This window comes from Gambusia affinis, linkage group LG03, assembly GCF_019740435.1.
Source record: "Gambusia affinis linkage group LG03, SWU_Gaff_1.0, whole genome shotgun sequence".
Lineage (NCBI taxonomy): Eukaryota > Metazoa > Chordata > Actinopteri > Cyprinodontiformes > Poeciliidae > Gambusia > Gambusia affinis.
In genome coordinates this window covers 16635677-16648812 of record NC_057870.1, presented here as the reverse complement: position 1 = coordinate 16648812, position 13136 = coordinate 16635677, and the positions used below count along the sequence as shown (strand labels likewise).

General features: G+C 35.7%; 3 protein-coding genes across 3 annotated transcripts; 2 read left to right on the top strand and 1 right to left on the bottom strand.

The window, feature by feature from the left end:
* Nucleotides 1-21: 21 nt before the first annotated feature.
* On the top strand, nt 22-1887 carry lg03h22orf39 (linkage group 03 C22orf39 homolog). Its single transcript, XM_044108541.1, has 3 exons — nt 22-124; nt 1125-1292; nt 1385-1887. The coding sequence occupies exons 1-3, from the start codon at nt 95-97 to the stop codon at nt 1514-1516; spliced, it is 330 nt and encodes a 109-aa protein (XP_043964476.1). The 5' UTR covers nt 22-94; the 3' UTR covers nt 1517-1887.
* A 7-nt stretch (nt 1888-1894) lies between these two features.
* On the bottom strand, nt 1895-4492 carry mrpl40 (mitochondrial ribosomal protein L40). Its single transcript, XM_044108527.1, has 5 exons — nt 4305-4492; nt 4070-4153; nt 2827-2982; nt 2644-2725; nt 1895-2569 (listed from the first exon to the last, which is right to left on the bottom strand). The coding sequence occupies exons 1-5, from the start codon at nt 4364-4366 to the stop codon at nt 2342-2344; spliced, it is 612 nt and encodes a 203-aa protein (XP_043964462.1). The 5' UTR covers nt 4367-4492; the 3' UTR covers nt 1895-2341.
* Nucleotides 4493-4590: 98 nt separating this feature from the next.
* On the top strand, nt 4591-11605 carry acaa2 (acetyl-CoA acyltransferase 2). The gene is made up of 10 exons (XM_044108516.1): nt 4591-4837; nt 6631-6797; nt 6862-6990; nt 8068-8184; nt 8680-8827; nt 8975-9150; nt 10117-10246; nt 10349-10419; nt 10862-11016; nt 11088-11605. The coding sequence occupies exons 1-10, from the start codon at nt 4822-4824 to the stop codon at nt 11167-11169; spliced, it is 1191 nt and encodes a 396-aa protein (XP_043964451.1). The 5' UTR covers nt 4591-4821; the 3' UTR covers nt 11170-11605.
* Nucleotides 11606-13136: the final 1531 nt, after the last annotated feature.

Below are 13136 nucleotides of genomic sequence, written 5' to 3'. Positions count from 1 at the left end.
GGGTATATTCAAAGTAAAAGCATCGAACACTGCGTTGGTACTTTTGTTTTGAAAAGCATGTAACCGGAAACACTTCTAATATTAAACGCTAACTATGGAGCAGCTTGCAGAAAGAGCGTGGAGGGTAAATTATCCCTAAAACGTGTTCATAATCGTGCCATTCATAATAACGTATTTTTGTTTAATTTGTTTAGTCATTGGTTTTGCTGATTGGTTTATCTGAGGCCTAACCTTGGTGAATAAATTAGCAAGGTGATTAGCTTTCGATGCTAAGTAAATTTTCCGTAACCCTGACCACTAGTAACCGTGTGGAAATATCAAGAATGAACAGGATACGTTTTTTAGATCTAGAAATCAACATATACATTTATTAAGAAGCCTATCATTGGTTTATTAAAATTTTTATTTCTTTTTAAAATTTAGACGCTTGGTGGTTTCTTAAAAAAAATAACTACCGTGTAGCTCCAATGACGATCACAAGGGGTTGCTGTTTCACTGTTTTAATTCGAACTACAAAAAACTACAGCTTTCAATTTTGAAAGCTGTTGTGGTATCTTGTATTTGTGTACAAGATAAACATTTTTGGACAGTTTTGCTTAAAAAATGTCAGGTCTGAACGTTATTCTTGTTTACAGTAATGGGAAATAACATCAAAATAAAATAAAAAATAAATACAAATATCAGCACATTCATTATAAAAATAAGTTCACCATATTTCAATAATTTGTGGAACCCTCTTTAGGAGCAATAATGTGAATTAATCATTAAAGACAGATCAATCCCATCAGATTGGTTTCAGATCCAGAGTATTCCATACTTGGTGTGTGGTCTTGGAATACCTCAGCCTTTTAATGTTTAATGTTCAAAACGCAGCGTTAAAGAGGTTTTGATTCTTTTAACTTGTCTAAAACATGGTGACATGTATTTTTGAGAAAAGAAAACTTCAACATTTAACACACAATCCAAGAAATCTGAAAAGGAGATTTATTTTTTCACTTTTTTGTGGATTTTAGCTCGTCCGTATTCATTTGTACCTTTCTCTTCTCTTTGGTCGCTTCTTATTAAACATACAACTACCAGGACAAGCCAAGCTAACTGCTTTATTTGTACCTGTGTTCCTGCAGCCACCTCGAGCCTGTGAAGATTACTTGAGTGAGTTCAGGCACTGCAAAAGTTTCAGGAATCGTTTCCACCATTACTACACCTACGGCACCGCCCCGTCCTGCCAGCAGTGGAAAGCAGACTACCACAACTGCAGTGAATGGGAACATCACAAACTCACAGAAGCCAAGGTGCAACTCCAGGAAATCACGTTCTGAAAAGGATGTAAATTTGTGCTTTTCTAGTTACATAAAGATGTACCTTTGTTTTTTTTATATTTTAGGACGCATTACAGAAAAGTGAAAGGAGACGATTGGAAGAGCAGAAAAACTTCACCCCAGTGTGGAAACTGAGGCAGGCGCCTCCTGGTGACTGGCACAGGCCTCTGGACCAGGAAACCCAGCAAGACTCCTGATCTGAAGAGCCGTCTGCCGCTGCTCTATGAATCAGTTCAATATGATGTAGTTCACTTCATGGACAAGCCACTGACACCTGCTGTTTCTAAACTGATTCATAGACTGTTAAAGAATTCATCTCTGGACTCAAAGGAGGAACTAAATGAAATGTAACTTCATGTAGTACAGATAATGTAAGAACATATTTAAATTGCAAGAGCTGTGTTGTGCTTTGTTTATTTAAGAGTAAACTTTAAAACTTTTAATTAAAACGTACAAAATGAAATCAGTTTAGTGTTCAATGCTTCTATAATGTAAGTTTTGTTATCAATGTTAAGCTACTGTTAATTTTGTTTCCCGCTTTATTTTAGGAAGGAGTCCAAGAAAATTTTTTTTAAAATAAAATCCCATAAACTTTAAACAAACTTCACCCAAAACTAAAGCTGGATCAGAGGTCTTCATAGCAGAGATGCATATTTTGAAAGGTCGTTTACACTCCAAACTAGCTGTGCTGTGTGGTGTAGCGTCACTGTTTTTCCCTCATTACATATAGATTCAACACATCAGTCCTTTTTTAAAAACTGAAATAATCAGTGCTTTGATTAAACAAAGAAGATTTTATTTTTAACATTGTACAGGTTTGAATTAAAAAAAAACCCCTCTTATGAGTAATTATGACGACAGTAATTGTGATGAATAAGAATGTCTTCTAGTCAAATCAGCAAAAAACAAACAATGTGATAAATTTCCATCAAGCCAGATTTTACACTGATAAAAAGCAGCATCCCAGCCCAATCAATTCTATTCACACAGTAAAAATAGAAAGAAGCGCCGCCCACAGACTTTCATTGTGTGTACACTTTAGTAATGTCATTATACTTCCCATCTGGAGCGTCATAATTGGGGATTGGAGGCGTGTAGGCAGGGCCTTCATGAGTGAATGGAAGCAGAAGTGGATCTGGCGTCAGCGCAGCCCGGTAAAGCTCCTCAGACTCCATTTTTAGCTCCTCTAGCGCCTCCTTCTGGGCCTCCAGAGCAAGTTCGATAGCCTCTACTTCAGCCATGTGCTGCTCCTGAAAATACAGAAACAAATGTATATATACACATCTCTAGCTTAGGAACAAAATGGTGTAAGATGAATAATAACCTGTTTGTATCGACTCCACTCTTTCAGAAGAAGTGCGCGACTCTCACTTTCTTCAAATGACAGCGTTGGAGGAATGCGCACTCTATTTCATAAAATACAAAAAACTTAAAAATGGACTGGCAGGAAAAAAAACAAATGTTTTTTTTTTTTTTTTTTTTTGTGGAGCTTTGAACTGAGCTGTACCTCGTTTCATCCAAACATTTAGCGGGAGTGATGAAGTCCTCTATAGGGATGAACTCAGGCGGAACCCTCTCCAGCTTCTTCAGCTTCTTCTTCAGTCTCTCCCTCACCATCAACTCCCTCCGTGGATCCACCTTCTTCTTCTTCTTTGGCTCCGCTCTAATGTAACATAAACCACATCTCTGCATGAGCATTCTTATTTCACCACATGTGCATGTTTAAATAGCAGAAAATTATGTTTTATTGTTCTTTAATATTTTATTGTTGAACAGGTGAAATGTCTGGATTCTTAAGGCATCTAACTGAGAAGAACTTGTTCCATGATTACTAATCACAGGATGGATTTAAACAAATTTTGCCTTCTTGTTGTTTCATTCAATGACACTCGGATGCTGCTGTACAACTAATGTCTACTTTACATCTTGAAATTTGGACAAAAAAGTATAACAAATACATGGACTCTGGGTCTTTATGGTATTAGATTTTTTCTGATTTGATTACATAGTTTCAGATTAGTTTTAAACAATACTGTTTGCGTTTATACAACATATTTTAACGCTATCATTGCTTTATACACACACTTCATCTTCCTTCAATGCCCTTTATTTCAACATACAATTTATTTGATAGTTCTGCTAATGTGCAGATACAGAAGTGCAGTTACAGTTTCCACTGCAAAAGCACAAAATCTTACAGAATATTTTTATCTAGTTTCTAGAGCAAATATCTTAATAAACTTGACATAAGACAAAACTAACTTACAAGTAACTTTTCAGCAAGATACAGGAGCTCGTTTTAAGTAACTAATTCCTTTAAAAAAGTACTAGTTACACTGGCAGATTATTTCACTTATAGAAAAAATATATTTCTATTAGTGAAATAATCTGCAAGTGGAACTAGAACGTTTTAAAATCAGTATTAAAGAATTATTGAATTGAATCGAGCTCATATATCTTGCTGAAAAGTTACATATAAGTTCATTTTGTCTTGTTCCAAAGGTATTAATATATTTATAGTACTAGACAAAAACACTTAATACTTTTTATGGCAGCACAACATGCTGAAATAGCAAGAAAAATCACATTTATTTTTAACAAGTTAAATAAAGTAATGAAATATTCACATTGTTCACATGGAGAGTGCTATATTTCAGACAGTTTAATGAATCTAGCGTAGATCAAGCAAAACTTCCAAATATTTTTTGTTGTTGTTGTTTTTAAATCAACTAGTGGTAACTGTTTCATACCTGAGTGGTGCAGATGTCTTAAGTGTGGCCACAGGAGAAAACCAAGGACTCTGCACAGCAGGGTTACATTCTCCCAAAAACAAGCTGAAAAATTACACAAGGCAACCGCAACACATATTAAAGCACGCACGACCAAACCATGACAGCATATTTTCAGTACTGGTTCACTCTATTCCTTTTTAATTATTGATTCGGACACACACACGGATCACATCATCCTTCTACAAACGCTTACCGTGACCTGGCGGCCTGTCGGGATAAAACCCCGAAGATGCATCGTGAAACGACCGAAGACATGTCTCCACTGGATGCCGCTTCAATTTACACTGCCGATATCAAAAAGAACCATAAACAAAATCTTCACATGTCGCCTCACTTGCGTCCTCTTACGGAACACAGCAGGGACAATGCGCAGAGAGATGACGTATTAAGAAAAGTGCATTTACTATTTTACTTCCGCATTTTCGAACGTTTTTAAATTGTAGAAAATACATAAAATGTATGAATTAGAAGATATTTTTAGGTTTAATTACAGTAACCAAGTTATATAGCTATTTTTACCAATCCATAAATTTTTTTTGGGTAAAATTTGTGTCGAATCTAGCAGTGGAGGTAAAACATAAAGCGAAGGCATTATTTGGGGTAAAGGTCGTAGTGGACGCTTCTTCATATACCCACCCCGGGCAGATCAGGAGACAGAAATCCAGCTTAAAAATTTAAACTGTCAAACTGATCATTGTTGAACCAACATCATGGCGCTCATCAGAGGTAAACTGACATTTCTGTTCATTATTAAGACTAAAATAAAACGCACGAAGGTTCGTTTGTGCTCCATGTTGCTCCGTGTTAAATGTCGCATTTTCTTACTTTTTGTGAACTAGAGAATATAATTAGTGACATTATGAAAATGGAGGTTTGTAAAATATAATTTTTATGTCAATGTTTACATGCGAGTGCAGCTGAAAACCTTGCATGAACTCCACGTCATTTAAAGTAGGTTAAAGGTAAGAGGTATCATGGGGCTTTCTTTGTTATGACAATATTTACTAGTTTTATATTTTTTAAAGAGAAGTTTTATAACCTTAGCCAACATAACATTTCGAGAAACTTTGTTTATGCTTAGGCTAATAGAAATTATGGTTACTTGTGGTTTGAGCTACTTCTATATCTCCCTTCTTTGATTGAAAGGTAGATTATTTTGTTGTTGTTACTATACAACAATAGTATACTAAAAGGAAGAAAATAGAAGTATGTAACTAGTTACATTTTTTAAATTATATCAGCTTTTTGGAAGACCAAAAATCTACTTTTAGGAGTAATCTCACCAGATTTTGAGTTCCAGTGACCTTTTAATGAACTTCTCAAAACAGTACAAGGTGTATAAATAGAGGAATGATACCACAAACAGATATATATATATATATATATATATATATATATATATATATATATATATATATATATATATATATATATATATATATATATATATATATATATATATATATATATATATATATATATATATATATATATATATACACACATATATATATGGTTCATTACAGTGCAGTGTGGTTCATTACAAACCAGGATAACCTTTTGTATGAAACTGAGTAACATGGAGTGAAAGCAGCTTTTGCAAGTTGGGATTTTTCTATTAATTTTTATTAGAAGTAAAGCTCAAATCCTGACATTAATTCAGCATCATTGTAATCTAACTTAAAGGATGAGTTTAGTTGGTTAATAACCATGTTAATCTTATGGCTATATTTGCTAATATGTGTTTTTATAAAGTATTGTTTTTATAATCTCAGTCAAAAAACATTGCCAATCATTTAGGTCACTTATGCATAACAGTAATTCCTTGTTCTTACGCTACTTCAAATCATACATGGATTTGGATTTTGACATTTTTAATAAAACATATTGAACTGTGTTGAATGGCTAAATAAATACTGGACTTGGTCTTGCTTTGGGCTTCGAGGCTATTTTTAGACAGAACGTTCTACATTACGAGACAGCAAACAAACGTCACAGATGAGAGTCGCTCGTCATTTTTATGTTTATCAGAGGAAACAGAGTGCCCAGTCCAGGTCAAGGCATCACGTGTTTGATGCCACGTATCACAGGTCACACATTGGTTCATGAGCTAGAAACAGAAAAATACTTGTCTTCATTATGAGTGAATTTTGCTGGTGTTCAAAAACGAATATAACATAATTTAAAGTCATGATCACATAGATGCATAATGTAAGACTAAATGAGGAAAATGCATGGTGGATGGGGAACTTCATAAGTTATACCAGAATTATATCTGTTTTTTGATTGTAGATTGTAAATTGATTTATGCTAAGATAATTTTGAGCTGATATTTATGTTAAACATAATTCCAAAACACATTCCAATAAAACCAGAACATCAGGGAGTTATTTTGTCTTGTTAAGCAAAACCAATATTTAAGTAGATAAATAAAGCGCCAGCCATCAACCTGATGTTAACATCAAGCATTGATTTTGTGTTGACATCTGGACTAAGGTTCTTCTTCTGTTATTTTCTAGGTGTTTTCATCGTAGCAGCCAAGCGCACTCCGTTCGGTACGTACGGTGGAGCACTGAAGGATCATAGCGCCACAGATCTGGCGGAGCACGCCGCCAAAGCGGCCCTTGCCGCCGGCGCCGTCGCTCCAGAACTTATTAACAGCATCATCATGGGAAACGTCATGCAGGTACGTCGGCTGCCACTCATGAGGGGTTTGTGTTCTCGTAACGTAACGTTATGTGTTTCCTCAGAGTTCGGCTGATGCTCCGTATATTGCTCGTCACGTCGGTCTGAGGTGTGGCGTTCCCATCCCAGCTCCTGCGCTCACTGTGAACAGACTGTGTGGCTCTGGTTTCCAGTCCATCATCAATGGTGCTCATGTAAGCAAGACACTACAACAAACATCAACCTGCTTACTCTCCTTCTAACACAAAACAACTCAGCTGTTTGTCTCCTTTACGTCACTTATTTTCTAAATTATATTCACAGTTCATACAGATGCTTGAAATCCTTGAAAATGCTTGAATTTTGTTTAGATGTTTGATTTATGTATAAATCCCTTAAAGTTTTTGACAGTCAATTTAGTAATAAACTTCAATCTAACATTTGAATAAAAGTCTAAATTTGGAAAGCGGCATTTAATGATAATAAGAAGAAACAGACACATTTTTTCTCACTGTTGGAAGTTAAATCAGAATAAATTTCTCTTGTTTCACATTTATTATTATTACTAAAATAATTTCTATTTGCTAGAAAGCTTAGCAATAACATTGTGTAGATATTTTTTTAACTTTGTATTTATGTTGTGTTTAAGCATTTAAGTTTAATTTAATTTACTTTAACAAGATTTGTTTGAATTTTTTTCTTAGTAATTAATATTTATTATTCCTAATGACTCACTGATTTATTGATCCATATAATTGAAATAATAACTTAAATCTTTTGCGTTAAACATTATTAATTATTATTTTATTAGTGTTTTGTTCTGTTTGAGTGTGCATGACCGACATTGGAAAACATAAAATGTTCTTACATTTTAGTGTAAAATACCAGTGCAACACATTATTAATAACAGTAAAATAAATATTAATTAATTGTGATTTAAGACTGTATTTTTTTAGTTAATTTGTATTGGTTTTATCTCTAAAGAGCAGTGTTAAAAAAGTCTGAAAATTTACCTTAAAAACTCCTGAAAAGTGTTTGAATTTTACCATGTGAAAAGTTTACAAACCCTGCACATTTATGAATGGGACTAATTAATTAGAATTTTTACTTTTGAACGAATTAATGCATTTCCTCAAAGGATGTGTGTTTGTTTAAAAGGCAGAGGGTTTATCTCTACAAACATCCTTCACTCTTAGAATTTCAACATTTTCCACACGTTTAACCCAAAGTTTCTTGGACGTCTGTTTGTAGCTCCATAATAAAATCTGTTTTATAATTTTGTGTGTTTGCAGGAGATTTGTCTCAGGGAGTCGGAGGTGGTGCTGTGCGGCGGTTCGGAGAGTATGAGCCAAGCCCCTTACGCCGTCCGTAACATCCGCTTCGGAACAAAGTTTGGGTTTGATCTCAAGGTTATTGCTTCTTTTCATATGTCCGTTACAAACCTTGTAAGTTTAGTTTTGTCCAATTAAACCAAAAATAATTGCATAGTTTGTGTTTTCTGCAGACATCAGCCTTAACTTTATGTGATAATTTTTCAGAAAGTCTCACATTACTAGTTAGAAGTTCCTAAAACCATTATGATAGAAGCTAAGTACAGAATACAATAAAAAAGCTTGATTTCTATTTATTTATAGGGGCCGTTCCAATAATTGCCCCTCTGGTGATTTAACTTTTTTAATCCATTTCTTAACTTTTTGGGGGGGGTTTTTCCTCCACTGTATAATTTAATTTTAAAATTGGAATAGTTCTCAAATATCTAGTGCAGCCTCATGACCCCTCTATAAAATGTTGATTTGTTTTGAGATCTTTGTCAAAGCTTTCCAGATGAACTTGAGAAAAGCACCAGCAGCTGTTTTGATGTGCAGAAACAGTCTGTTCACTGGTCTGTGCTCCCCTGCTGACAGCTGGAGGACACTCTGTGGGCGGGTCTCACTGACCTCCACATCAAGACGCCAATGGGCATCACTGCTGAAAACCTGGCAGAGAAATACCAGATAACACGAGAGGACTGTGACAACTACGCGTACCAGACACAGCAGAGGTGGAAGGCAGGTGAGCAGGCAGATGTCATTCTTTCTTATGGGATACAACTATAGCTCTATTCAGAGCTACATTTACTTTTCTGTATTTTTCCAGCTATGGAGACTTCTTACGTTGGGCGTATTTTAAATATTTAACTTGTAAATTCTCCTCTTATAGCTCACGAGGGGGGTCACTTCACAGCTGAAATTGCTCCGGTTGAGGTGAAGGCGAAGAAGGGCAAAGCGTCCATGGCTCATGATGAACACCCTCGACCTCAGACCACGCTGGAGCAGATGGCCAAGCTGCCTACTGTCTTCAAGAAGGGAGGAACCGTCACCGCCGCCAACGCTTCGGTGAGACACTCTATTTTGTTTAACGTACAGACTGAGAAGATCTCCTTGGTTTTGTGTTTTTATTTAAATAAAAGTCTTGTTAAGTTTTGTCGTTGACTTGTTTAACGCCTTCAGCTGGTTCGGCTTTACTTTACTTTGACTTTATTCAAAAAGGGACTGATCAAGATAAGAAGAGAAAACTTCAGAACAGTTAAGGATTGAGATAAAAAATACTCAGTAAAATATACAAACCACCATTTCCAGCAACATCATCACATAAACGTGTTATCTTATGTAACTGTCAGACCCACAACAACAAACATCTGTTTTAAAGGGGACCTATTTTGTAAAATTCACATTTTGCATGTTTTTATACTTTTATTTGGGTTTCAACTGCTTCTAAAAACAAAGTACTTAAAAAAAAGTACCCAGCCATTTCTGGCAATAAGTTAAATATTTTTTGGTGTCTGGAAAATTAGCAGTTTCAAAAATCTCCTGACATTCACCGGATACTGCGCTGTTACCTAGCAACCCCAGTGAAGTGCATCCCATCACCTAGCAACCCAAACTGAGCTCCAGGACGTTTGGTCAGCTGGTTTTACAGCTGTATTGACTGTACAATGGCTGCTGGAAAAAGCAAGTGTTTTTTTGTTGACTTATCAACCAGAAACCTTTTGTTGCATTATGGTTGTTGTTGGTTGTCCAGGAGGCTCTACTAATGCTTTTCAAAGATGCATGCTTGTATATCCGCAGCCATTTTCAAGTGTGAATGTAAATGTTGAGTTGGGGGTGTGGCCAGCAACAGCTCACTCAGATTTTAAGAGTCTCCAAAACATCTCATTCTGAACAGACTAAGATCTCAGTATCTGAGAATGATTTTGTGCAAAATAAAAAAGTACCAAACATGTCTTGCATCGCCCATAGACGTATCCTGACCCGTTCAGTGAAGCAGATCATGCCTAAGCCGAGTCTCTTGTTGGTCTGCAGGGAGTCTCTGACGGAGCTGCTGCTCTGGTGATCTCCAGTGAGGAAGCCCTGAAGGAACATAAACTCACTCCTCTGGCCAGAATCGTGTCCTATCACGTGTCCGGCTGTGACCCGAGCATTATGGGGATTGGTGAGGGATAGTAGGGATATAATTTAAATCAGTTTACATTGATAAAAATAACTGGTGAATTAATTCCAGTTTTTAAAACTAAATTATGTGTTTTCACTTTAGGTCCAGTCCCGGCAATCACAGAAGCTCTTAAAAAGGCTGGCCTGTCTGTCAAGGACATGGATCTTGTTGAGGTTTGTCACAAAGAATAAAGACGCCATTTTGACTTTATCCTTTAACTTTATACACACAGTGATTACTTTGGGTGTTTGGGATGTAAAAATATGACTACTGCAACATCTGAAAATGACCCAATTGTTTTATTCATCAGTGTCAAGTTGTTTTTGGATAAGTGCTGTAAATTCAAATAATTGGATGGTTTTCAATTATTCAAAGTCTCTGAATGATGTATCCAAAAGGGTAGTAACAAGTTACAGTTATTTTTTAATTTTTTCCAATTTGTTTAGTGTGTAATAATGCCACTGCAATGAATGATTTATGTATTTATTTAGTTTTTTTTACACGTTTACTAAGAGTGTGAATAAATGCGGCTGTTTCTTCATAAAGAAGTTTAAAGAGAAATTTTGCCTTTGCTGTTTTGATGATCTTCTTATTTGTTTCTCTTCCTCCGTCCAGGTGAATGAAGCTTTTGCTCCTCAGTATCTTTCCGTTGCCAAGGCTCTTGGGCTTGACCCAGAAAAATCCAATGTCAACGGCGGGGCTATCGCCATCGGTCATCCTCTCGGTGCCTCTGGAGCGCGCATCACTGCTCACCTGGTGCACGAGCTCAGGTAGACAAATTGTTAACTGTAGCCTTGGAAAAAACAAGATTATTTCTCATAATAAGCTTTGTTTCAAACAGGCGAAGAGGAGGAAAGTACGCCGTCGGCTCTGCTTGTATCGGCGGCGGTCAGGGCATCGCCATCGTCCTGGAAAAGTGCTAACAGACGAAGAAGGTGCTACAGGATTCCTGTGAAATAAATGCCTAACAGAAACACTCTCCACTCGCATGAGATCAAATGTAGTTGGCGCACAGTCAAAGGCATGTTTAATGATGAAGAACAACAGCTAATTTAACTTTTTTCTCATTTTCTGCCAATAGATTTTCGCAGCATGTGTTTGAATTTGCCTTAAGAGATCTGTGAAAGTAAACAAATGACTGTAAACTGCTTCTAGAGGTTTAGGAGCCCATTTGTGCCTAAATTCAGGGATTTGATCCTTAGGCATGCTAACATGTTCAGCTCGGTATTGCAATAAAGTGTTTGCCTTTAAATGGCCTCCATCACTTCCATTTGTGGGTTCAGTGTTTTATCAGCTGAGGTGACTAAATTTTTGTACTTCTCTGTCAAAGAATTCCAAATAAAATTGTCCAAAAAAGAACAGCTGTTTTGTACATTTTGCTATCACTTGTTTTTCTTTCTCGTTTGTTGTAAATGTGCATTTGCATTATTGGTAGAGAAAGGGATACAGTTTTGTATTCCCCTGTGACTGGTTTAACAGCAATGAGGTAACTTCAGGTAAAGGTAATTTCATTTATATAACACATTTTCAGCAACATGGCAGCTTAAAGTGCTTTATATGAATTAGAAGAAAATACAAAATAGAACAACAAAACCAAAAGAAAGACAAAAAGATAAGGGTGACAACAAGAAAAAAAACCAAAGTGTTGATTCGCTATGTACTCCACAATTTATAAACTAACAGGAGTTTCTCTTCCTCTGATATTAAATCTTCAGATTATATGTCTTGGACATGTTCTGCTTTAGTAAATTTCTAAATGGGTTTATTGCAACCTGAATAAAGTTACTGGCCTAAAACTGAACCAGAACTCTTCTTTTGCTTTATTTTGTGCACTGATAAACACACAAACAAAAATGTTGACCAGATTATTTTCCCCATAGTCTTTGCATCAGTAAATAACAACAGTACATATAAGTGCATACATAACTGCAGAAAATTAGCCAGGAGAAGCATAGTAAAAAATAACAATGAGAAAAAAAATTACAAACTCACATTACTCTTGAAAAAGAAAGCAATTGTACAAGATGTGACATGCACCAAGGAAACCCAAGTAAAAACAATTTAAGATTTCCATAATTTTAAGTTGGGAACAAGCCTGCATCGTTGTTCTTGCTTTTCAATTAGTTGAAAGCAAACATTGTTTAAAATCTACAAATTAAACTGGGTTTTCTTTTCAAAAATGTGCATTTGAAATTTAAATTTAGCTTTATTGATTAATGAACTGATAGAGAACCATAAGATTAATTTTGCCAAGAATGTTGACGTGCTAGCCATTTGGGTGAACTAAGCACAAATGTTTTTTGTAGCATATTAAGTAATACTTAATTATACAATAAATGTAACATAAATTTGCTTAATGTTCTCGAAACAAAGTAAATAAATAATAAAATGATTTACAATCTTTTGTGTTTTAAAGGTTTACTTGTACCTCAGTTATAAAACGGAGGTTCTTTGGGAATGTCCACCCGTCCGTCCACCCGTCCACCTACCCGTCCATCTATCCATCCGTCCATCTATCCATCCGTCCATCCATCCATCCGTCCATCCATCCATCCGTCCATCCATCCATCCATTTTCTAACACCTTTGTCCCTGAAGGGGTCAGAAGATGTGCTGGTTCCTATCTCCAGCTAACTCTTTGTGAATGTGTTGTTTACAAATATAAAGAAATCTGTTTTATTACAAGTTAAAATAAAAAGAGAAACAATAATTTTTTAAGTATATCTGTAAATTATGCAGTTAATGCTTTCGAAAAAGTAGCTATAAGAGAAATAAAGGCAACAGTTAAAAATTAACACATAATACAACAACCGTAAACAATGCCCTGTGTGGACTACAAAGACCATCACATCAACGGAGCATGACGCAGTGACGTCAACGTAATGAGACAG